This window comes from Rhinolophus sinicus, linkage group LG02 (genome assembly GCF_036562045.2).
Source record: "Rhinolophus sinicus isolate RSC01 linkage group LG02, ASM3656204v1, whole genome shotgun sequence".
In the NCBI taxonomy this organism is placed as follows: domain Eukaryota; kingdom Metazoa; phylum Chordata; class Mammalia; order Chiroptera; family Rhinolophidae; genus Rhinolophus; species Rhinolophus sinicus.
In genome coordinates, this window is record NC_133752.1 from 153837146 (window position 1) to 153861015 (window position 23870).

Below are 23870 nucleotides of genomic sequence, written 5' to 3' on the forward strand. Positions count from 1 at the left end.
CAGTCACATTCTGAGTTCTGAGTAGACACGAATTTTGGAGGAACACTATTGAATCCACTACAAGTGTTGATGGTATTTGGGTATTTAAAGCCCTAGTACTGGATAAAATCACTAAGAAGTTCGTAGACAGAAAAGAAAAGATCTGAGAATAAATCTTTGGGGAACTCAAACTTTTGGAGGTTAAGAAGGTAAGATATGCAAAGAAGTCCAAGCTATAGAGGCCATTGAGGTAAAAAGAGAACTGAGAAAGTGGTGTATCCTTGAAAAGTGAGGGAAATATTTCCCGGAGTGATGAACTACTGATGTCTTTATCTTGATTTAGTCCTTTATTTTGCTGGATTACATCATAAGTAAAATCTTTTTTTTAAGAAAAGCACAATGCAATACATAGATGGTGTATTACAGAACTGTATACTTGAAACCTATATAATTTTACTAAACAATGTCACCCCAATACATTTAATAAAATTTTTAAAAATAGTGCATGGGACATAAACTTTCTAAGGAATTGCATCTCTTAAAATATCTTTATTCTGCTCTTCTAGATATTTAACAGTTATACTAAGTATAGAATTCTAGGGTCAAAATCATTGCTTCACTGTCTTACAGCACACAGTGCTGCAAGTGAGAAAAATGGCGCTAGACTGATTCTCAACTCTTTATATGTAAACTAATTCCCCTCTGGGTGATACTCAGATTTGTATTTTATACTTATTGTGAAATTTCACAGTGTGTATTTAGATGCAGGTCTTTGTTTCATTCATTTGTGAGGCTATTTTGTATGGGGTAAAGCTTTGACCTCTGTATCTAGAGTGTCTTTATTCAAATTCCCATTTTGCTCCTCAGTAGCCTTAAGAAGAAATTCTTAAACTCTCAGTGTCTACATTTCTTCCTCTTTAAAATGGGGAAATTAATAATATTTTCTACCTCATGGGACTGCTGTCAGCACTAAATGAGTATATGTAGGTAACTGCAAAAAAAAAACAAAAAACTGGTGGCCACATAGTAGTAAGTCATCAGTAAGTACTGGCTATCATGTCATTATTCATTATTTGGAGACTTTGATGGGATCTTTCAATTTGAAAACTGCAGTTCTATGAAAAGTTCTTCAATTAGCATTATTATTGTTATTTTTTATTGCATTTATTAGTGTGTACTTTGGTTAGTAAAATGATGTAGGTTTAAAGTGTACAATTCTGTAATATGTCATCTATCTATTTCACCACCCAGAGTCAGTTCTCCTTCCATCACCATACATTTGTGTTTTTTTAATAGATATTTTCCTTTCATTGGTTTTTCTCTTTGCTTGGTATGAAATTTGTCTTTAATCAGAAACTGGGCCTTTTGGATTGGTGTTCTTTACTATTATGCTGTTATATTTTTCATCTATTTTCTATGTTATACTTTTGAGAAGACTATTTCTACCTTATCTTCCAAACCTTATGTTGCATTTAAAATTTTTTCAGCTATCATTTTTAATATTGAAGAACTGTTTCTTATTCTCTAAATATCCTTTTTTTACAGCACTGTCATTTTTATGGATGAACTATCTGAAATCTATCTGAAGATATTAATAACAAATATTTTAAGTTCTATTCTGGGAATTATTTCTATTTGTTTTAAGGTTAGTTTTTCGGATGGTGTATCTTGGTTATTCTGTTAAGTTTTTATAGACTTTTCTCAAGTATTTGTTGTTTCTTGAATTAACACTAATGTTTAAGACTGAATAAATAGAAAAACTGATGTTGAGCTTTGATACGAAGGTCAAGTTTGTTGACTGGCAGATTTACAATAGGTGAACTAAAAGGGAGCCAGTTTTTTACACTTTGAGATCTCTAAACACTGAAATGCGGGGGATTTTGTCCAAAGAATGACAACTCCTATACTAGCTGCCTTAGTTTCCTCCAGATAGTTTATTTATTTCTTTATTTTTACGGAAGAACCATCCATTCTGGTTTGAGGGCTAATTGCTTTTTTTCAGCAGTCTGCTCAAGGTGGGAGGAGGTGGATGGCTGGATTATTCATCAGTGGACTTTTAATTAACCCAGCTACTTTCAGCTCCATGGCTCTTAACAGCTTTACATGGTGTTTCAAGTCTCTTCGGAATTCTCCAGGAGAAACTACTGCCTTCATCAGCTGTAGCACCTCATTCTTACATATAGAGTCTAGGCTGTGGCTTCCTCTGCTCTGACTCTACCACTTCACCTGTGTTCCATTTTCTAAGAAAAGACCAAAAAATATTGAATTTTCTTGTCTGCTGGTGGTGTTTTTTCTTTTGTCTTTGTTTGTTGGTACTTTTCTTTGTTCTTTTGACATAATGTTTGTAAGATTGAGAGGAAGAAGAGATTTTAAATTGTTTCCAATCTTCCATTTTTATTCAGAAGTCTTAAAGGGGAAATTAATAATTTTTTTTTAAATGTATGTGTGTGTGTGTGTGTGTGTGTGTAGATGTTGATACACACACACACATACACAGCGAGCAAGAGAGAAAGAGAGAGAGAGAGAGAGAGAGAGAGAACACATTCTTCTCAACAATTCTACTCCATTTAATATTATAGTCAATATTTTTGACATAAATATTTGAAGTAGGTTGAGAAGTGCTATCTTACCATCTTGTTATGACATCTTAGTGAATGCTTTCAAATTGACACTGTGCTTGCATTCCCCCTCTAACCTAACAGAACTCAAAGGTGGCAAAGTGAGCTTGCAACTCAGTTACTCGGTATTACAAAGAGCTCACTTGTTCATTTAGCAAATGCTTATGAATCTCTAACCATATATTCAGTTCTTTGCTGGTGTTCTCAAGATGTGGTAAGAAAAAAATACAGGAACGGTCGCTGCATATTGCGAATCTTACTCAAAATGATAAACATTAAGTTAATTTTCATACATAATATTTTCAAACTATTGTGATATGAAGGAGCTTTTTGGGGTGAAGGAAATGTTTTATATCTTACTTATCATAGTGGTTGGTTACATGTCAAAATTCATGAAATTATTGGTGATTTTGTTTGTATGTAAGTTTTACCTCAGTAAAGTTGGTTTTAGATCTGAGTATCTAATTATATCATGGTGACTATAGTTGATAACACTGTATTGTATAGTTTGCTAAAAGAGTACAACTTAAATATTCTCACCCTTTCCCCACCAAAAAAGTAAATATGTAAGGTGTTGAATGTGTTAATTAACTCAATGGGTGGAATCTCTTAACTATGTATACATATACCAAATCATCACGTTGTATACTTTAAGTATCTTATAATTTTATTTGTCAATTATATCCCAATAAAGCTGGAAAAAAGTAAACTTAGTTTTAAAAAAAGGAAGGCAAAAATATTTAGGAATTAATCTGGGCAAAATATGCACAAGATATCTTTTCAGAAAACTACAAAGACTATAAAAACTATAAATATTATTAAAGAAAGAAAAATAAATCATGTATATGGATTAAAATGTTCAATAATGTAAAGATGTCGGTTCTCCCAAAATCAATCTATAGAATCAATGCAGACTTCCTTCCTCCCCTTTTTTTGTTTTGTTTTGTTTTATTGCTGAGAAATTCACAAACTGGTAGACAAAAAGGCCAATAATCAAGATACTTTTAAAAAGGACGTAAAAGATAGGGCAGACTTTCTCCAGTATTGAAGTAATTCTAATTAAGTCAGTGTAATATTTTCAATCTTAGACCAAAAAAGAAAAAAAAGAAAAAAAAATTCTTGTGATAGTTAATATTATGGCAAAATACCAGGAACATGGGGGAAAGTATAAAAACAATGAGCAATAGGAGATCTAACACAGCTTTTGGAGGCAAGAAAAGTTTCCCCAAGGAAATTAATTTTAGTATGAGACACACACTGATGAGAAATAGCTAACTAACTGGGTAGGGGGATGAGAAAGAGAGAACATTCCAGGCAGTAGGGACACCACATGCAAAGGCTCTAAAGGGGGGACAAAAGGGAAATGATAAAATAAGTTTCCAGGAACCGCAAAACATTCAAGTTGTCTTGGTCTTCTTTCTCTGTGTACGTCCCCAGACATCTGGCACATGAACTTCGCTGGTCTGACACCAACAGAGGGGACATGAAAGGGCCTTGTATACTGACTAAAGATAGCGTTAGAAAAAATACATGCTTCTTTAACCCTATTTCCACTTTTTTTTTTTTTAATCTTTATAACCTTTTTCATAAACAAGGATAAACAGCCTCAACAGAATATGAGACTGGCTCGAGTCTTGCCCAGTCCCATCTGACCAACATATAAGTGTTGCCCTGTTCTTTGTGAAGTGTACCTTAGATCATATCACTCCACTCTTAACTCTTCAGTGGCTCCCACTTGTCCACAGAAGAAAAGACATTCTCTGGACTAAACCCTACTTGTAAAACTATTTCCCTCTGCTCCTTTTCAATTAATCAAATGACAAGTGAACATACTTTGTAAACTCTGAAGGGTTATTTTAGAGGTGGAGGTGGAATTTTCACATATTGAATGCTTGTAATTAGCCAGGTATCATTTCTATGAGGCCTTGGATAGTTAACTGAGGTAGTTAACAACAAACTATTGAGAGAGAATTATTTCTAGTTCAGGAACAGAAAACTCAAAAAGGTTTTGTAAAATATTCGAAGTTATACAACTAACAAGCCAAAGAGGTAGAATTCACTCACCTTAAGATACACCCTGAGATATCTCAAAGGGTAAGCTGTTTCTTTTCTTTCTTTCTTTTTTAAAATTAAAGTTTATTGGGGTGACAATGGTTAGTAAAGTTACATAGGTTTCAGGTATAAAATTCTGTAATTCATCATCTATATATCACGTTGTGTGTTTACCACCCAGAGTCAGTTCTCCTTCCATCACCATGTATTTGACCCCATTTACCCTCATCTTGTACTCCCCTCCACCCTCACCCTCTGGTAACCACTGAACTATTTGTGATTGGCCGAGAGTTGGTCTTGAAAGGCAGTCTGATGTAGGAGAGAGAGCACTGGACTAGGAATTGAAAGAGTTCTGCTCTGTTGTGTGACCTTGGCCAGTGTATCTGCTCCCACAACTCTTTTGTCTATGACAAAACAGTAAGGCTATATCACATGGTCGTTGTGGAGACTAAATGATACGATGATAAATTATATTATGCTTTTTTAAAAGAGCAGCCATTAATTTCCTAATTATGAACTATAAAATAATGAAAATTTTCACTAAATCAGCAATGTCATCACCCAACTTGCGAGGAGGATTTCATGATTTTTAAAATTGGTTATATTTTATTTTTAAAAATCATTTCAGAAAATCAGTCTTCTTATGAAATTTTGGACAATACTTTATATCCACAACTGGCATAGTTATTAAAAATAATATAATGCTCACATGAGTTTGCATTCCTTGAGCACTCACATCTAAATGGTGAAAGCAGACTCCCCAGAAGATCAACAAGAGACAGAGGGAAATAACTTAGTGATTTAAAAAAAAAAAAAAATGATGCAGATAATCTAGAAAGCAAATACTCCACATGTGGGTAATCAAGAGTTGATTAATTGTTTTGAGGATGTTTAATTGCCTGCTGTTTATCAATATAATTTAACTACCAGTGTGTAAGATAGCGATATAAATAGTCCAAGTTACTATATGAGAAATGTCAATGTTTTATTAATGATAAATGGTATGAAAGACAGTACTTTCATTCTTTGACTTTGCCATTAAAAATGGTGTGCTCATTTACAAAAATAATTGCTTTTTCTTTTCTTTGTATAGAGTAGCAACTAATCATTTTCCCCTGAGCTGAAAAGGAAGCAAGTTAAACTAATGGTGAGGATCTATTGTAGGTGTGAATCATTCTAGACCTTTGCACTATTTTTTATTCTTTATTGTTCTTAGTTATGTTGTTATGATACAAATAACTGTTACTATGCGTGAGAAAGAGGTTATCACTCAAGTATCTCATTTTATAACTACATTTAATTTTACAAGGAAATAGTTTGTCATTTTCTAAAGTTGCCCTTTAAATGCTTCTGGCAAAAGCCATTTTCAGTGGCTGCCTCTGAAGCCAGTATGCGATTGTAGGAGGCACCCCGTCTTAGTTGTACCTGAGAAAAACAAAGAAAACAAGACACTGACTGACACGTGTGAGCTTTTTGTATATTCATACATTTTCCTTTCTTGTTCTTCTGCGTGTTGGTTTGTTTTTAATGATTGCCTCAACACATGTGTGCTTTCGAGAAAATCTATCCTCAGCGGTGCTTTCCAGTTTTATTATCTAGGGCGATTTTGATCCCTGGAGTCTGACTGCTATTCATGACTGTTGCTGGATGGCTAAATGTCTTTTGGATTTCAGAATTTTCTGTGCTTTGGGACAGCCTCTGAATATCATCACTAGCTGACTGTTCTAAACGTAGCTACTGAAAAAGTTCTAATTGTCCCTAAGGAAATAGGAAATAGTCCCTTTCTAAGGCAGAATACATAATGAAATTATAGTTTTTCATAAACTTTATTTTTAGTTTTTTGTATAATGTGCCTACAGAGTGTAGAATTAAGGTCCTTACAATCAAGACTAAATCATAGGAGCTTATACACTCTGTGCTATGTTTTTGAATACTTTTATTGAGTGTGCAAAGTAATTTGTTCAAACTTGGTAGTTTATATGTGGAATAAAATAATGTTTTTCTCCCCTAGGTCTGCTATTCTCCGTATGTCTTACTCAATTATATAACTTGAAGTTTGGTTTTAACTGACCTAAAGATAGTATCCAAGAAATAAATTCTTTGAATTTTTTTTTTACTGCTTTCTGTTATTACCCAAAATGTAAGCATAATTTGTGTACACCTATATATTATAACTCATAGTAATATCCACATTTGTGTATAGATAGAATATTCTTAATTCTTAAATCGTGGATCAGACTTCTATTCTTCGCTTACTAAATATTTACTGATTAACTAAGGACATCAAATAACTTACAGAGGAGGCTGTTTGTTTTATCTTTGGCTTTAACTACAGCCATGAGACAAAGTTACTTTCTGCTAGGAAGTGCGTACTCTGGCAATTCAAGCACAATTTTATTTTCTGTTGACTTTCACCAAAGTAGAAAAGTTTGTATAAACAAATCAAAATTATCAGGAACATGAAAGTATAAAATGAAGAAATATATGTTATCTGGCTGGTTTTTCTTTCCTATCCTAAATGGTAGCAAATATATAATTTGAACTATGACATATGTATACTTATGTATTGTATAAATTGAATCATATTTTAAATGAATGAAGGCATTTCACTACCTAAGGAATTACTCACAGATCCTTCTGAAATGTGAATAATCATTCCATACTATATACTGGTGTTTGTTTTTAAAACTTCAGTCGTTAGTATACCACCTTCATAATTTTTGTCATATTCATACACCATTTATACCAATATTTACTGAATATTGTTTCTGTAATCCTTCTCACTTTTTAAATTCAAATACAATTTTGCTATTATTAGTATTATTACAATTATTAGCATTATTAATATTATTAGTATCACTTGCTATAAATGGAAATAATTCAGAAATATAAATATGTAGCTATTAATATAAAAGATCTGCCTATATCACCTAACTACCATACCCGTGGTGGTAGATGTGTAATATGTTGCGGGAGCACTGTCCTATATGATTATAAATTCAGATTTTCATAAATTTAATTTTCTTAAAATAAAACACAATTTAGATAGATAGTAAACCCGATGAGGGCAGAAATTGCTTCTGGTTTGTGATTCCTTGTTTCCCCAGCACTTAGTAGTTGGCACATAACAGGTAATCAATAGATACTGAATGGTGAATTAATGAGTGATACATATACGCACATTCATCCTCTAAAATACTACTTAGTGGTAGTAATTACGTAATAAAATAATTCTCAAACTGTATATGAAAATACATTATAGCCAATACATCACCCGTCTTTTGAAAACTAAGTAATATAATGCAATGCATATCTATTAATCTTTAATGAGTATGTTTAAGACCAAGGAAGGTTGCTGTGATGTAATAAAAAGAAGTGGGGAGGAGGCAGTATAAGAGTGGGCCTGGTCATTGAAAAGAGTGACAAGAGAAAATAAGTGAGAAGTAAAAATTGAAATGTGTATATGTGTCATGGGATCTGAAGTAACCCTGCAACTGTGTTCAGGCAAGAATAAAAGGACTAAATTAAAAGCTAAATATAGATGCAAAAGTTGCTTCAGTGGAGAAGGCTCTGTTCCATTCATAGTTCCAAATCACCAACAGTAAGGACCAAATTCTTCGAAAGTGAGATGTTCTAAATATTCCCCTCATGGCTTTCTTCCAATAAACTCACTTCTAAAGCTTAAATTCCAACCTGTTTCTTTTGTCCATACACCTAAGAAATGACATAATCAATTTTCTGCATCATTTGGGTTAGAAGAAAAGACCGTATAAAGCTGAAATGAGCATAACATTTTAGTTCCATTTATAATCAGAGGTTCATGAGTTATGGAGGCCTTTGAAATACAAACAGGCTGTTTCATAAAACCTATGAGGCCTTTAGTACATGGAAGCAGTCCACATCAGCTATGTGTCAGGAAGTCAATGGTTAGCTGATCTGGTTACTACAATGATTTTGACAGTAAGGATTACTGATTGTGGGAACTGAGTCTTCAGAAGAGTCACCACAGAGGCAAAAACATTCTAAGTTTAGAAATAATGTTATATTTTCAAGAATTTGGAATTAGATATGACTAAAATAGAAAGGAGGCAGATTCTGCTGAAGCTGGAGCCGACTCTCTTGGCGGAGAGGCCTCTAAAAACTCACTGGCCTTCCCTTCAACATGAAGGACGCCATTGTGCCACACCAATGCAGCAGGAAGTATGACGCAGGTGTGGGAAGCATATAAGAAAGGGCTAGCCGACCCTCCTAAGGAGTCTTCAGTCACAGTATAGGGCTGTCAAGAAGGCAGAGGGGTGCATGTGGATATTTTGGGCAGCTACAATGGTGCAGTGCCATCAGACCACTTAGCAGGGTCTGACTCGACCCCAGAAACCCAGAAGGTGTTTGAGAAGGAGATACTTTGTAAGGCAGCAACAGGAATTACTTTTTCCTCTGTGAGCAAAGGAAGAGACTTGGATGGTATTGCATGTTCCCATTGTGCAACAGACTGAACAGGAGAATAAAGGGCTCTCTCACAATATTTGGGAATAGTAATAAGCCACTGGAAGAAATATATGAGACTCAAAATATATAGTTCTCTTCGTTTAGACAATTTTGCCAATTTCAGTCTGTGTCTACTTTGTATGGAGGCAAACACACCTGACAACTGTGAACTTTCAGGTGACCTTGGTTAAATCCCATAATATCCTTTTGCCTCATTTTTGTTTTATATCTGTGATATGCTATGTATATTGTGATATTTTTGTTGAGGATTAAATGAGGTAATATTTGTGAAACCCATTAAAAATGACGTAAATGGTATATATTCTCAAAAATATGAAGCATGTTGATACATGAATGCTATTGCTATATATTAATGATCAATGATAATATTAGTCAGGTTAGGATAGGCTATGCTGATAGCAGTAAAAGACCCTAAAATCTCAGTGGCTTAAAGCAAAACGGTTGATTTCCTGCTCATACTAAATGTCCATCCCAAGTAGAAAAGGAATGTATCCCACATCATTCTCACTTAGGAACTCGGGCTGATCTTCAGAGCTTCTGGAAATTGCTGATCACTGTGATAGGGGAGGGAACATGTGAATCACACACTGCATCTTTAAAGCTCTGCCTAGAAGTGACACATGTCACTCCCTAATTAGCTTCAGGAAGTCACATGGCAATCCTAGCTTGTGTCCAGAAGAGCTGGAAATACCTGGTGGGTGGCACTGTTAACTATCACAGATGGTTTCTTTCCATTTTCTATAGTTCGACGAGTTCTGCAATAGAGAAATCGTCTAGATGTTTCTCCTGTTTCTAATCCACTACATTCTTTCTGTATAGCTTTCAGTAACCAAGTAGACTTTCTTGATCTTACGTTTTTCTCCGTTTTGAGGATTTGCTGGCCCTAAAATTTCAGTAGCCATCTAGTAGGATATGTTTGTTTCTTGGAGAGAACAGTAGCAATTGTATTAACATCCCTTTTTTTTTTCTTCTTTTTTTTTTTTTTTTGCCAAACAGACATTGATGAGTGCTCTGATGGCTTTGTTCAGTGTGACAGCCGTGCTACCTGCATTAACCTGCCTGGATGGTACCACTGTGAGTGCAGAGATGGGTACCATGACAATGGGATGTTTTCACCAAGTGGAGAATCATGTGAAGGTCAGTACAAGGAGAAGACCTAGAGTTTAAGAACTCTTGTTGAACTTGAGGAATATACAGTAACATGTAAATAGTAGGCATTGACCTGATGTTTAAGTTATTGGTGATTTTTGCTGTGTACTTATACAACAGTGATTGGAAGCATGTTAAAATCTAACTTTTGCTTGCTAATTATGATAACTGATTGTTAAATAATTAAAATTTGTGACATTAAACCAATTCTCCGTGGATATTTGCAACTGTTGAAGGGTATTTTTAGAATGAATAAAGCCATAGTATCAGATCAGTTTGTGAATGGCAGCATGCGAAAATGTGACCTAAAAAGAGCGAGAAAAAAATAGATGAGGGAAGCAGGATAGAGAGAAAAAGGGGGTAGAGGAAATGCAATGATGATGTGGCCAAATATAATCGACATGATTTATGCTACTCTAGGCTATTTTTAACATATCACTTGCCTGGCAAAGTAAGGGATGTTTTGTGAATGCTGAATGTTAAATACAGAAGATATGGTCCCTGTTTGAAAGATTTCAATCGAATAGGGGTGGAAAATTCAACAAGATTATATTCAATTATCTACCATTAATTTTGAATTATTTTCATTGAATTGACAAACTGCATTGCTATACCTTCTGAGAGGCACAATTTTTAGAAAGTAGGCAGAGTAAGCACAGCCCAGTGAGTAATTACCAGGGAAACCACCCACACTGAAAGGATTTGTCATCAGAACTTAGGCACAGGAATGGAGAACAAAACAAACCTCAAAACGTCATTTTTTTCTCCATTTGTATTTTATACCTTCATAGAGTAACAGACTGAGAGAATAATTTGGCTAAAATGACACAGTCAATGAAAACCTTGGAGAATCTTACTTAACAGTACTTGACACCTAAATGATAAGATATCTTTTATCCTTGTGCCTCAAAAGGTTTTCACACAGAGAAAAGTTAAACAGACGGGTGATAGATGCCAAGCCTCCCAGCATGCTTTGCCAGTGGCTGCAGAGCCCTGGACCTTAAGCAAAGGGTCCATCCGGATTTTCACATAGGAATGGGAATACCATTGCCTTACCGGAGGCTAAAACCTGGCATTTGCAAATAACCATTTCTCTGCGGTCTGAGGGCTTTACCTTGCACTTCTCAATGTTCCAGAGTGGCTACTTTCAGCCCTGTAGAGAATGCCAGCAACCACAGATTGCAGTTCAAGAAGCAGATCAGTGTGATTTTGCTTCCCTGATAAACTATTTTACGTGTATTCTATATATATTATGAGAAAGAAATCTTCAGCGCTACTTTCTTTGTTCAAATTGTCTTTTACTTTAAGGTATATACGTAAAGAATGATTATAAATAATTCAACTCATACAGAAATATACAGATTAAAGTTGAAAATATGTTCTCATTTCATCCCCTTTTCCCCATCCTTTCCTTTTTTCCTCTAGGGGTAACCTGTGTTTAATTTTGCTTAGTATTCTGTACACTCTTTTCTGCACATCAGAACATGAATAGAAAAAACATATATCTTTGCTATCTTTTACATTTGTAACTGCATTTATTATGTTTTAAATTTATGACCTCAAATCTCAAGAGGGCTGTATTAGTTATCTATTGACACATAACAAATTACCCCCAAAACTTAGCAGCTAAAAACAACAAAAATTATCTGACAACAGCTTTGGCAGATGCCTCTGGTTTGAGATTTCTCATGAGGCTGCTGTCAAGTTATTGGCCAGGGCTATGGTCTCATTTTGAAGACTTGTCTGGGGTGGGAGTGGGGGAAATGGGGATTTATTTCCAAGGTCACTCATCTAGCTGTTGGCAGGTCTTGTTTCCTTATCATGAGTCACTCCACAGGGCTGCCTCAATACATGGGAGCTGGCTTCTGCTAAAATAAGCAATTCAAGAGAGAACAAATGCCCAAGATGGAAGCCACAGCCTTTTTATAACTTAATCTCAGATGTGACATTTCATCACTTTCCCCATATTCTGTTTGTTAGAAGTGAGTCAATAAGTCCAGCCCACATTCTGGGGGAGAGGATTACATAAGAGCCTAAATATTAAATGATGGGGATCATTGAGGGCCATCTGCTAGGCTACCTACTACAAGGGCCATGAGCATTGTCCAGCATTCCTATTTTATGTCCTTAATTACTTTCCCCTGTAACTCTCTGATACAACTATGTCATACCTTCTCCAGTTTCCTCAAATCTTGGATACCACTCCTTTCTCATCATTTTTAGTTGATGGCCATCCTTCTTATTTAACTGGGAAAACAGAAGTACTTCACTTTTGCTAGGCTATATTAGCTGACTCTCATTTATGTCTGTATCTGCTGCTTTCCCTCCCTCCTGTTTCATTAAAGTTTCATTTCTCCTATGAAAAAGTAAACCCTCCATTGTACATTGCATCTCATCCCCTGTTGTTGACATGAGTTCTCTGCCCGTGTACTATGCATTTTCACTTCCATGTCATACGTACTCTTTTCCTACTGCATCATTCTTTTTACCATACAGATAGCCTGGAGTAATACCCATCTTTCAAAAATAAAACAAAAACAAACAAAAAGCAACTTTGCTTTGCATCACCTGATTCTCCAAACATTTCCTCCATTTTCTGCTCTCTTTTAGAACAAAGCTTTTCGAATTTTCCAGACTTGGTGTCTCTGTTTTCTTGTTTCCAGTGAGATTTTAGTCGCACTACTCCAGTGAATGCTTTCCTTTAAGATTACTAACGATTGTCCATCTTGCCAATCCCACTGGTCAATTACTATCTCTTTACTTGACAACTCAGTTGTTAAGCCCCGTCAATCATTTTTTCCTCTCGAAATAACTTTATTCACTTGGTTTTGAGGACACCACTCTCTCCTGACTTTCTCATAAACCCCACAGGCTCCTCCTTTCCCTCTCCAGGGAAGAGTAAGATTCATACCCTAACAATGGTTTACAAGGGTCTACATGATATGGGTACTTGGCTTTCTTGACATTTCTCAAATATACCAAACTGATTCCCTTCTCATATGCTGTTCTTTTTGTCTGGAATGGTCTTTCCCCAGATCTTTACATGCTTCTTCTTTCATTTAATTCAGATTTCCTCTAATATCGCTTTTCCTGGACTACCAATTTCAAATAGCGTCCTACCCCTGATGCTATTCACTTACTCTGCTTCACTTTTCTGCATACAAATTATAAATTACCCGAAATGATTGTATGTATTAATTTGTTCACTTGCTTATTATCTGGTACAGAATGTAAGCCTCAAGAGTCATGGAATTTGTTTACTTGTCAGTCATCAGTGTCTACAATACTTCTTGGCACACAGTACATGATATCTTTATTTTTATAATGAAAATTATTGAGATGTATGATTTTAATCAGAAGTATGTTAGGAACAAAACCTATGTTAAAAGCAGATATAGTATGATTTATACTAGCTATGTTAGAAATATATGCAGTGGTGATCAGGACAAAACATAATTAATGCATGCTTGAGTGTTCAGAAAATAACAGGAACCTTAAACTAGCCATTAAAGAAATATATAATAAAGATGAAGATAGGGAAGTAAAGAATTCTGTGAGACGCGTACACAGAAAAGGCTTTAAGGAAATGCCATAAACACCGAAACAATGGGAAAATCTTATTTTTTAATAACCACAATTCTGGAATGATGATTCTATTATCATCTTCTAATAGAATTTATAATGTTTGGCAGAAAAATCTATTACTCTTTCTGAAGACAATGTGTTCTGGAGGATTCTTTTAAAAGAACCCACCTATGTTATAAGAAAGAAAAGACTAAAATGCTTCTTCTAAACACCTACCAATTCACTGCAATTTCAGTGATTTGTAGAATTGTTATATTAGTATTTAGAAGAATGCAGTTTTAAGAGTATGATTATTTCTGAGTAGGTGCCATTTTTCTATTGCTGTACAGCAACAAAAACCATTTCAGAGTGAACAAAGTACAGTAGTGTGTTTACAGTTACTCTGAAGCATAAGATTCATACTTGCAGACATCATTAGACACTATACACTATTTCACGATTTGGGGGCTACAGTTGTGTGATCCACAACACACAAATTTATAAGCCACATTCATACATAGTGTATGCTCTTTGGCACACCCACTTATCTCAGAGGTATAAGGATTTAATCCCCAGGAAATGTGCCAGAATACCATTTTTCTTATCCATATCATTATTTCTGCTGTGCCCCAAAATTTGTCTTTCTCTGAGAATAAAGCCATGGTATTTTTTTTGCCACATAATAATATTTTATTTTCATGCCTGCATTTCACTTTATTGTTTTAATTTCTGGATTCTCTGTAAGCTTGGTGAGGTTTTTGAACTCGTAAGACCAAAAAGAAATAAGGTTCATAGGATAGTATCTTTTTGGTATTATGTCCCAGCTAAATACTATGAATCCTTAACCTAAATCAAGAAAAAGGACAAAATGAAGTGAATCCAATTCAACTCAACAAGTAGTTACTGAATATATGCACAGGTACCTTGAGGTAATTCTCCAGAGAAGAGATAAGAAATGTATAATAAAAATTGTTATACAAGATAGAATCTGGTGAGTTTTTTCATAGAGGAGAAAGGTACAAGGTTGAAAATGATAAATACTTGAGAAAAAATATAAATTCAGGGCTGTAAGCAAACAAAAAGAGAAATTATTTCCTGTTTGGGATCAAGAAAGACTTAAGTTCTAGCATTTGTTTTAGGACTTCAATATGATGCTATTATTGGCAAGTTGAGATAGGGAAAGAGAGTGCAAGCAAAGGAACTAGCTTTAAATGCCTTACTAAGAAGTGTGAATTTGAGTCTGAAGGACTATTTTTGAGAAAGGGAATGATAAAAGTATATCTTCACCCAATTCATATTTTGGCCCAGTTTTTTTTCTGAACTCCAGACCCATATATCCAATTACTTATTGGACAGCTCTACTTGGAAGCCCAGAGGAAAGTATAATTCCGTGTACTAAACTAACTCATGTCTTTCCTCATCCCTGCCACACACTCCACTTCTCAGCAAAGTCTTGCTCTTCTTTCTCTAAATAATCATCAACCAAATTTTCCAAGCCATTGTTCATGACCCCTCCCTCTCCCTCATCTATGGAGCCAACAAATCCCTACATTGCTTTATCTTTATTGTTTCTTTCTTGGAAGATTCTCTTTGCTGTTTCTTTCTTTGCATCCCCACTGCTACCATTCGATACAGGATTGTGCTTCGCAGCACAGACTTGGAGCCTTGACTGTCTGGGTTCCCATCTGGGCTCACACCTTACTGACTGTGTGACCTTGAGAAAGTTGAGCAACATTTCTATGCCTCAATTTCCTGAACTGGACAACGGGGATAATAATTATACCTTCCCAGTTGTTGAGAGGATTACATGAGTCATTATATGAAAGTACTTAGAATCTGGTAATACCACCACTATAGAAGTGTTTGCTTTTATGATATGACCATCTCTTGCCTGGGCTAGCGAAACAGCCTATTAATTTATTTCCTGGCTTCAAATTGTAATCCACTGAAATCCCTTTACCAAAATGAAACCGAAAGAATCTTTCTAAAACGGAGATCTGATTATGATTATTATTTTTTTTTGCAGTTCCTTAAAATGACATTGTATTGTCTTTATGATAAAGTTCAAATTTCATAACATGACCTTTACTTGGGCCCTGAGTACCTTTTTAGCTGCATATTTACCTACTCTGCTTTGCCTAGACAGTCAAGTCGTACCAACATTCTGTTCCTTCCACATATCTTGATGACTTTAAATGTCATGCTTCAGACACACTCTTATCTCTGACTGGACCACTCTTTACCATCTCTTTGCTTGGCTAAATCTTATTCATAGTTTAGTTGCCACACCTGAAGAGTGTGTATGTGGGCAGAAGAAAGATCCCCAAAAAGCTACCAAGGAGCATGTGATAGGAAACAAGTAAAGAAAATTTATTAGCCAGAAGGAATAAATTGTGTCAAATGCTACTGCTAGATCAAGTTAGATAAGAACTGATAATTGACCATTGGTTTTAGCAACATTATTTTTTCAGTCACTCACTAAAGAGGTTATCGATACTTTTTTTTTTAATTAAAGTTTATTTGGGTGGCAATGGTTAGTAAAGTTACATGTATTTCAGGTGTACAATTCTGTAATACATCATCTATATGTCAAATTGTGTATTTACCACCCAGAGTCAGTTCTCTTTCCATCACCATATATTGGATCCCCTTTACCCTCATCTACCACCCCCTTCCCCCCTTCCCCTCTGGTAACCACTAAACTATTGTCTATGTCTATGAGTTTTTGTTTCTTTATTTGTTTGTCTTGTTCCTTTGTTGTTTTCAGTTTTATATCCCATGTATTGGTGAAATCATATGGCTCTCGACTTTTTCTATCTGACTTATTTCATTTAGCATTATAATCTCAAGATACATCCATGTTGTTGCAAATGGCACTATTTCATCTTTTCTAATGGCAGAATAGTATTCCATTGTATATATATGCCACATCTTCTTTATCCAATCATCTATCGAAAGATACTTTGGTTGTTTCCATGTCTTGGCCAACATAAATAAAGCAGCAGTGAACAGTGGAGCACATATATCTTTATGGATAAATGTTTCAGATTTTTTGAGTAGATACCCAGGAAAGAGATTGCTGGGTCATACGGTAATTCTATTCTTAATTTTTTGAGGAACCTCCACACTGTCTTCCATAGCGGCTGCACCAATCTGCATTCCCTCCAACATTGTATGAGGGTTCCTTTTTCTCCACAGCCTCTCCAACACTTGTTATTATTTGTCTTGTTGATGATAGCCAGTCTAACTGGGTGAGGTAATATCTCATTGTGTTTTTTATTTGCATTTCTCTGGTGATTAGGGATGTTGAGCATCTTTTATATGTCTGTTGGCCATCTGTATGTCCTCTTTGGAGAAATGTCTATTCAGGTCCTCTGCCCATTTTTTAATTGGAATGTTTGCTTTTTTGTTGTTGAGTTGTATGAGTTCCTTACATATATTTTTAAAGTTGCAATTTTTATATCCCATAGTAGCTTTGTCAAAGCAGAATATATACCCTTTATGTATATTTAATTTAGGAACCTTTCTTATAATAAAACTATATATAAAAATGAATTCCAAAATTCTATATTACCATTAAATTGAGAATAGCCTCTGCATTGGGAAACCTAGTGTAGATAAGCAGGAAAGGCAAGATGAGTTAAAATTAATTCAAATCCCATTGGATAAAAAAAGGTAATAGTCCATTATGATGTTTCTGCCTGCACATTTCTCCATGTATTACATGTCAACCATTATTGTGAATAACTTTTTATTCTATTTCTTTATTGTAAGTGCACTTTATTTAAGAACATGTACTCTTTTTGTGCATGGACATCTTATCTTTGTCTTCTACAGCAAATCCAAAGACTCTCTGTGCCTTTAAGGGAAAAATGCAACACATATCAGAGCTTTTATTTTAAATGTCAGGCAAAATGAAACAATTGTAAAAATCCAGCCATTGCCATTGATGAAATAATGTCCTTACAGTGTATATTTAAAGGGCGATGTAGTAAGAGGTATTTGTAGAGTTTGTGGTCATAGAGACCAAATAATGTTTAATGTTTTTCCTGCTTACTATAATTTCTAGTTATAAGAATATTTAATAGGAGACAAAGATCAACTCATCAAATATACCTTATTATCCTGAATAGATCAAATACAGAGCTACTTTAAAATTGTCATTTCCAATACCAAGAGAAAATTTCCTCTAATCTGAAAAAATATATATTAACCAATGTACCTTAAAAATATTTTAAAGTATCCTCATACTGGCTAACAGTTCTCCTTTTGATCATCATCTATAATTATAAGGACCATTGTCCTTGGCAAATCAAGCTAATAGAGTTCATTGTAGTTATAATAAAACCTTTCAGTTATTGTCTCAATTCATTGGTTTTGTTGAGATGGGAGCTATTTAAAACAATCAAGGTAAATAGAAATATATCATGTGGCTTATTTTCAGGAATGCGTATATCACGGAATTTAAGTGTTTAAGAATTTAAGATGGCAAATGTATAATCTTGACTAGCCCATGTCTCCAATGCTGTTGAAATCAAACTACTTAAGGAAGATATTTACTACTCTATTTTTTTGAAAATTCAAGTAAAATAGGTGTACATTTCCCGTAGTTAAAAGCTGTGCATTCCATCTCCTCGCCAACCTACTTTTCCTGCTGTGATTTAATTCATTCTTTCTTGACCTTTACTCAGAGGAAACAGATGAAATGGGAAATAACTGCTCACTGCCCCTCATACAATATCCCTGAAATGTATTTTGGCTTGTGACCTTTAAATTACTGGGACAAATAAAATGAATCACGTCTCCTCCTATGGACCTGATCTGTGGGTCAAGATGTTTGCTTTTCATCTGTATGAAAATGCTTTAGGCTGTGATTGCCATGAAATAGGTGAGGTCGGGTGAAGAATGGGCAGTTGCCAATTGAGTCAGGTAGGAGATGAAACGATAATCTGAAATGGAAAAGTTAAGAAATGGTGGATTCTTTGTGAGAGCCATGGTAATTGCTGATGGTACCTTTCCCTTCCATGGGTGAGGGGCAGGGTGTAAGAACAGTATGAAAATACTTGGACTGTAAGTGAAGGACGCTTCATCAGAACCCTGAGAAGAGCTTACATGTGGGTGACATGGCTGTGAGAATAGGGCTTGAAACTGAATAAAACGCCTCAGGGTTCCCATGACATTTTATCTCCCACTAAGAAAGGATTTTCCATAAGTACCATTTTAACATTGAGGATAATTTCCCCAATAAAATATTATTGGTGCTTTTAGAATTTCCACTGCCAAACTGTTTTTGTTTGATAAATTGAGTCCTATACTTAACTTTCAAAAAACACAACTATAATTTAATATATAGTTGTATTTTTTGAAAGTTAAGAATAGGACTATATATATATATACACACACATATATATACACGTATATATGTATGTATGTATATATATATGTATATATATATATATATATATATATATATACACACACACACACACACATACATATGGTCACAGGATGTGGAGTGCAGCATAGGGAATAGAGTCACTGGAATTGTAACAGCTATACATGATGTCGGAGGGGTAGTAGATTGGGGGAGGGGGGTTATCACTCTTTGAGGGGTATAAATGTCTAACTACTACATTGTTTTGTACACCTGCAACTAATAAAAAAAACAATGAGTGTTTTGTATAGCCTAATGGTATTTACAGAGGTATAAAAGTTAAAAATCTGACCAAGGTTATTTGGTGTTTGAAGTCAAGCATGATAATATTTTCTTGTGAAATCCCAAGATGATTAACATTGCTTTTGTCAGCAATATATAGAAAATGCATGCCAGTAAGATGAAAATTAATTTACAGTTGACGACTACGTATATGTCAGGAGACAACTTGCCTGCTTGCAGTTGTCTGAAACTGAGTATATTCTAAGCACATTGAATTCTGCTGCTTTTTCTTGGCTGTAGATATTGATGAGTGTGGAACCGGCAGGCACAGCTGTGCCAACGATACCATTTGCTTTAACTTGGATGGTGGATATGATTGCCGATGTCCTCATGGAAAGAACTGTACAGGGGACTGCATCCATGATGGAAAAGTTAAGCACAATGGTCAGATTTGGGTGTTGGAAAATGACCGGTGCTCTGTGTGCTCATGTCAGGTTGGTACAAATAAAAAATTTCAATATTTTTTTATTGAGGTATAATTTGCGTATATTTCAAGTGTACAGCTTAACGAACTTAAAAAAATGCATACATCCATTTAACCACCATCAGAATTAATATAATAAAACATTTTCGTCTATCTGAAATGTTGCCCCTGTTCTTTCTTAATTAGTCCTATACCCCCAGCCCCAAGCAAACACCGTTTCCAGTCATTATAGATTAGATTTCTATTTTCTAGGTCCTCATATAAATGGAATCATATAGTGCATACTTTTATGTGTCTTGCCCATTTCTCTCAGCATTATGTTTTGAAGTTCATTTATATTCGTGACATATATCAGTAACCCATTCCTTTTTATTGTTGAATAGTGTTTCATTGTATTGAAATACCACAATGTGTTTTATCGATTCACATGTTGATAACATTCTGTTGCTAACAAGCTATGGTTTCCAGAGTCATAATATCACATTTGAATAAATGCATAAATGAAGACAGATGGACATGCTATGGCCTAGGAATGAAAAATACCTGTTTGAGCTATATTTCAATTTTAGAGAGATGTCTTATGTACCTAGTTGAGTTAAATTATTAACCTAGAGAGTTAAATTATAGTTAAATAATAATATTATGTATCAAGGACTCAACTATTATGAAAGAGATTGACAACAGTTTGTACAAAAACATAAGATCTAAAATATTTCAGAAACTTAATGATACATAAGACTTGTTGACTAGAACCAAATACAAACACACATGCCCTCACACAAAACAAAATTTAGTTAGCATTCAATTTCTGCACTAATAAACAAATACACACACACACACACACACACACACACACACACACATATAAGGACCATGTGGTAGTTATCAGTATCATTTTATCATTTTATACTGGCCATTTCTGGAAACTTTCTCTTTCCTTTCCTGTGGAAAGGAAATTGGAAGTTCTGTAGCTTGTGTAATTTCTGTGTGTTAGCTGTAAAATGGAACTTTAATGAAAATCAATTATATTGGGTAAATGGTGTGAATTATCTCAACTTTCAAATCAACATCTGAGATTTTATATGCATAATATGTAAATATAATATATATTATATATGTGTGTATATATGTGTACACACACATACAGTCACACACATATATATGATATTAGTATATTGAGAAATGGAGGCTTTAAGTAACTGCTTTATTTCCTTCTCAACTACAGAATGGATTTGTAATGTGTCGACGGATGGTCTGTGACTGTGAGAACCCCACGGTTGACCTTTTTTGCTGCCCTGAATGTGACCCAAGGCTTAGCAGTCAGTGCCTCCATCAAAATGGAGAAACCCTATACAACAGTGGTGACACCTGGGTCCAGAATTGCCAACAGTGCCGCTGCTTGGTAAGTTTAGTTACATGAAGTACAGGAAGAATGTAGGCCCAGAATCTAAACAGGAAGGCAACCTGGCCCTCCACCATCCACCAGTATGCAGCACCTGGCCATAGTGTCTGCAGTTATGAAAAGTGAGCTTGGTTAGGATGACAAGATGACGGTGATAGTCGGGACCTGAAAAGGAGTATTCTGGGGTGGACGTGAAGCACCATGTTGTATGTGTCTTTCAGGAGTACCTCCAGAACTGAGAAGAAAAGGCCCTCCCCATTTCCTCAGCCTCATTCAGTGTAGGCTCACTTACACTCCAGCATCTAGAACACCTAATGGTGTGTACTAAGGACTCCCTAAATAATTGCTATGAAGAGAACAATGGCACTCATTAAAAAAAAAGAATCATTTTTGTTTCCAAGTAAAACTTTCATTAATCTATTTCTATCATTCGTGCTCCTAGAAAAAGAAAAACAAAAACAAGCCATATTTTTTTTCCTTCTAAAGATTGTTACTGTTGGTGCTATTCTGGTGGGCACCCTGTTTTATACTTAACATGGATATGTAATATATACTTATTAGAACGTTAGAATTGAATGTCTATATATATTTATGAAAATTCTACTGGAAACAGTAGGTAAAAAAGAAAATATAGACGTGATAAAGAAAACACCTTTTTTTTTCATATGACTAAATTCTTATTTCTTTCTAGTGGTGTAAATAGAAAGGAAATTTGGTCTATGTGTCTTCATAGAAGAAAGTTTCTCAGATGCTACTTTTAAAGTTATGGCTAGTTTTGAGGATACTTTTAAGGCAGGGCTTTTTTGTTGCTTTCTTTTTATACTTTCAACCCAAAAATCAATTGAAAGAACAAGGTCAGTTTCTGTGCCTGAAGGCTGCTTTCATCTCCAAAACCATGAGATTCAGAATTATGAAGAAAATAGGAAACAGGTGGGAACTACATTTTAGAAAGATCCAGTTCACACAATTTTCCCAGGTGGAATAAAAAAGACTGATAGCAGTTCCTCATTTATTTTTTTCCCCAAAATCCCTACACTGACAAATATATAAATGAACAAATAAAAATTGTCAAATTCCCTTCATATACTAGTTTATTTTTTCATAAATGGACACAACTTTCTTTTATGCAGAAGGGAATAAATGTGAAGTTAGGGGGAAAATATCAAAAGAACTAAAAAGAGCATCTCGTAGGCAAAAAGTTAAATAAAAATCTCTTCCATAGTAAATCATTCTCCTTTTTCTTTGGAAAGATAGGGGTATGCACATTTCATTGTTTGAAGAGAATGTTTTTGCTTTCGCTTTACTGTTCTTCTTGTTTAAATTGTTGAGGACCGATTGACAATCCAGCTGCATTATAGACCCTCATCGCTCTGCTTGTGGCTTTGAAGGCCTGAGTATAAATGTCCATCACATAAACTGAGTATGCAGTAAACGTCGTGCTCCCTCCCCCGTCTCTCCCCCTTCCCCTCCCCTTCCTCCATCCCGTCCTCCTTCTCTCGGCCCTTGCATGTCTGCTTTCCTTACAGCAAGGGGAAGTTGACTGTTGGCCCCTGACGTGCCCAGAGGTGGAGTGCGAATTCAGTGTGCTCCCCGAGAACGAGTGCTGCCCGCGCTGTGTCACTGACCCCTGCCAGGCCGACACCATCCGCAATGACATCACCAAAACTTGCTTGGATGAGATGAATGTGGTTCGCTTCACTGGCTCCTCTTGGATCAAACATGGCACCGAGTGTACTCTCTGCCAGTGCAAGGTAAAGCCCATCAAATTCAGGTCAGGAGCACCTGGCCAGCTGCACCCAGACCTCATAGATGGTCACGTGCTTGCTTAACCTGCCCAATGGGCAGCATTTTGTTTCCTATTTATTGTTCAAAGAGAGGTGGGAGAAGTGCTACTCAGATTTGTTAGTACTGAATGTCAAGTGCATCCCCCTATGCGTGTGCAGGGAGAAAGCGGTGCACAGCCAGACACCGAATGATCACTTCTTTCTATCACCAGAACAGAAGCAACTTACTTAAATTACCCTAAAATATCTAAGTGTACACCTCTTTAAAAATAAACCTACAACACTAAACTTCCTGTTTCTTCTTTCATAATAGAGGATGATATTATTTTATTGATTTTTATCTGGTTCTTTTATGAGGTCTGTAAGATATATTGACAAAGTAGATACATTACATTTTCCAAAGTGAAAATCAATAAAGCAAAAATGGGCATATTTCTTTGTTTGTTGTGGTCAGTTACATTGAGTTGAAAATTTTAAGATCTGTTATTTACCATATTTTATTTTTAGAGTTGGACATAAGTCATCAAGATTTTCCTTCTTATTACTGTAGGAAAATAGAGCATTGTATCTCTTCAACGAGAACAAAAGTTGAAAGCATTCTACTTTGATGATTATTTCTATAAACATTTGATTTACAGGTCACTGTTTTTCATAGTCATAATTTTGTAATCAACAC

The 23870-nt window shown here is 35.2% G+C and overlaps 1 protein-coding gene across 3 annotated transcripts in view; it reads left to right on the forward strand.

The window, feature by feature from the left end:
* Positions 1-23870, forward strand: part of NELL2 (neural EGFL like 2) — a 316189-nt gene that overhangs the window by 285107 nt on the left and 7212 nt on the right. For all 3 annotated transcript variants that reach the window (XM_019748417.2, XM_074325809.1, XM_019748418.2), the window contains exons 17-20: positions 10152-10292; positions 19825-20018; positions 21234-21410; positions 22937-23161. In XM_019748417.2, coding sequence (XP_019603976.2) covers positions 10152-10292; positions 19825-20018; positions 21234-21410; positions 22937-23161 — 737 coding nt within the window. The remainder of the gene's footprint in view (positions 1-10151; positions 10293-19824; positions 20019-21233; positions 21411-22936; positions 23162-23870) is intronic.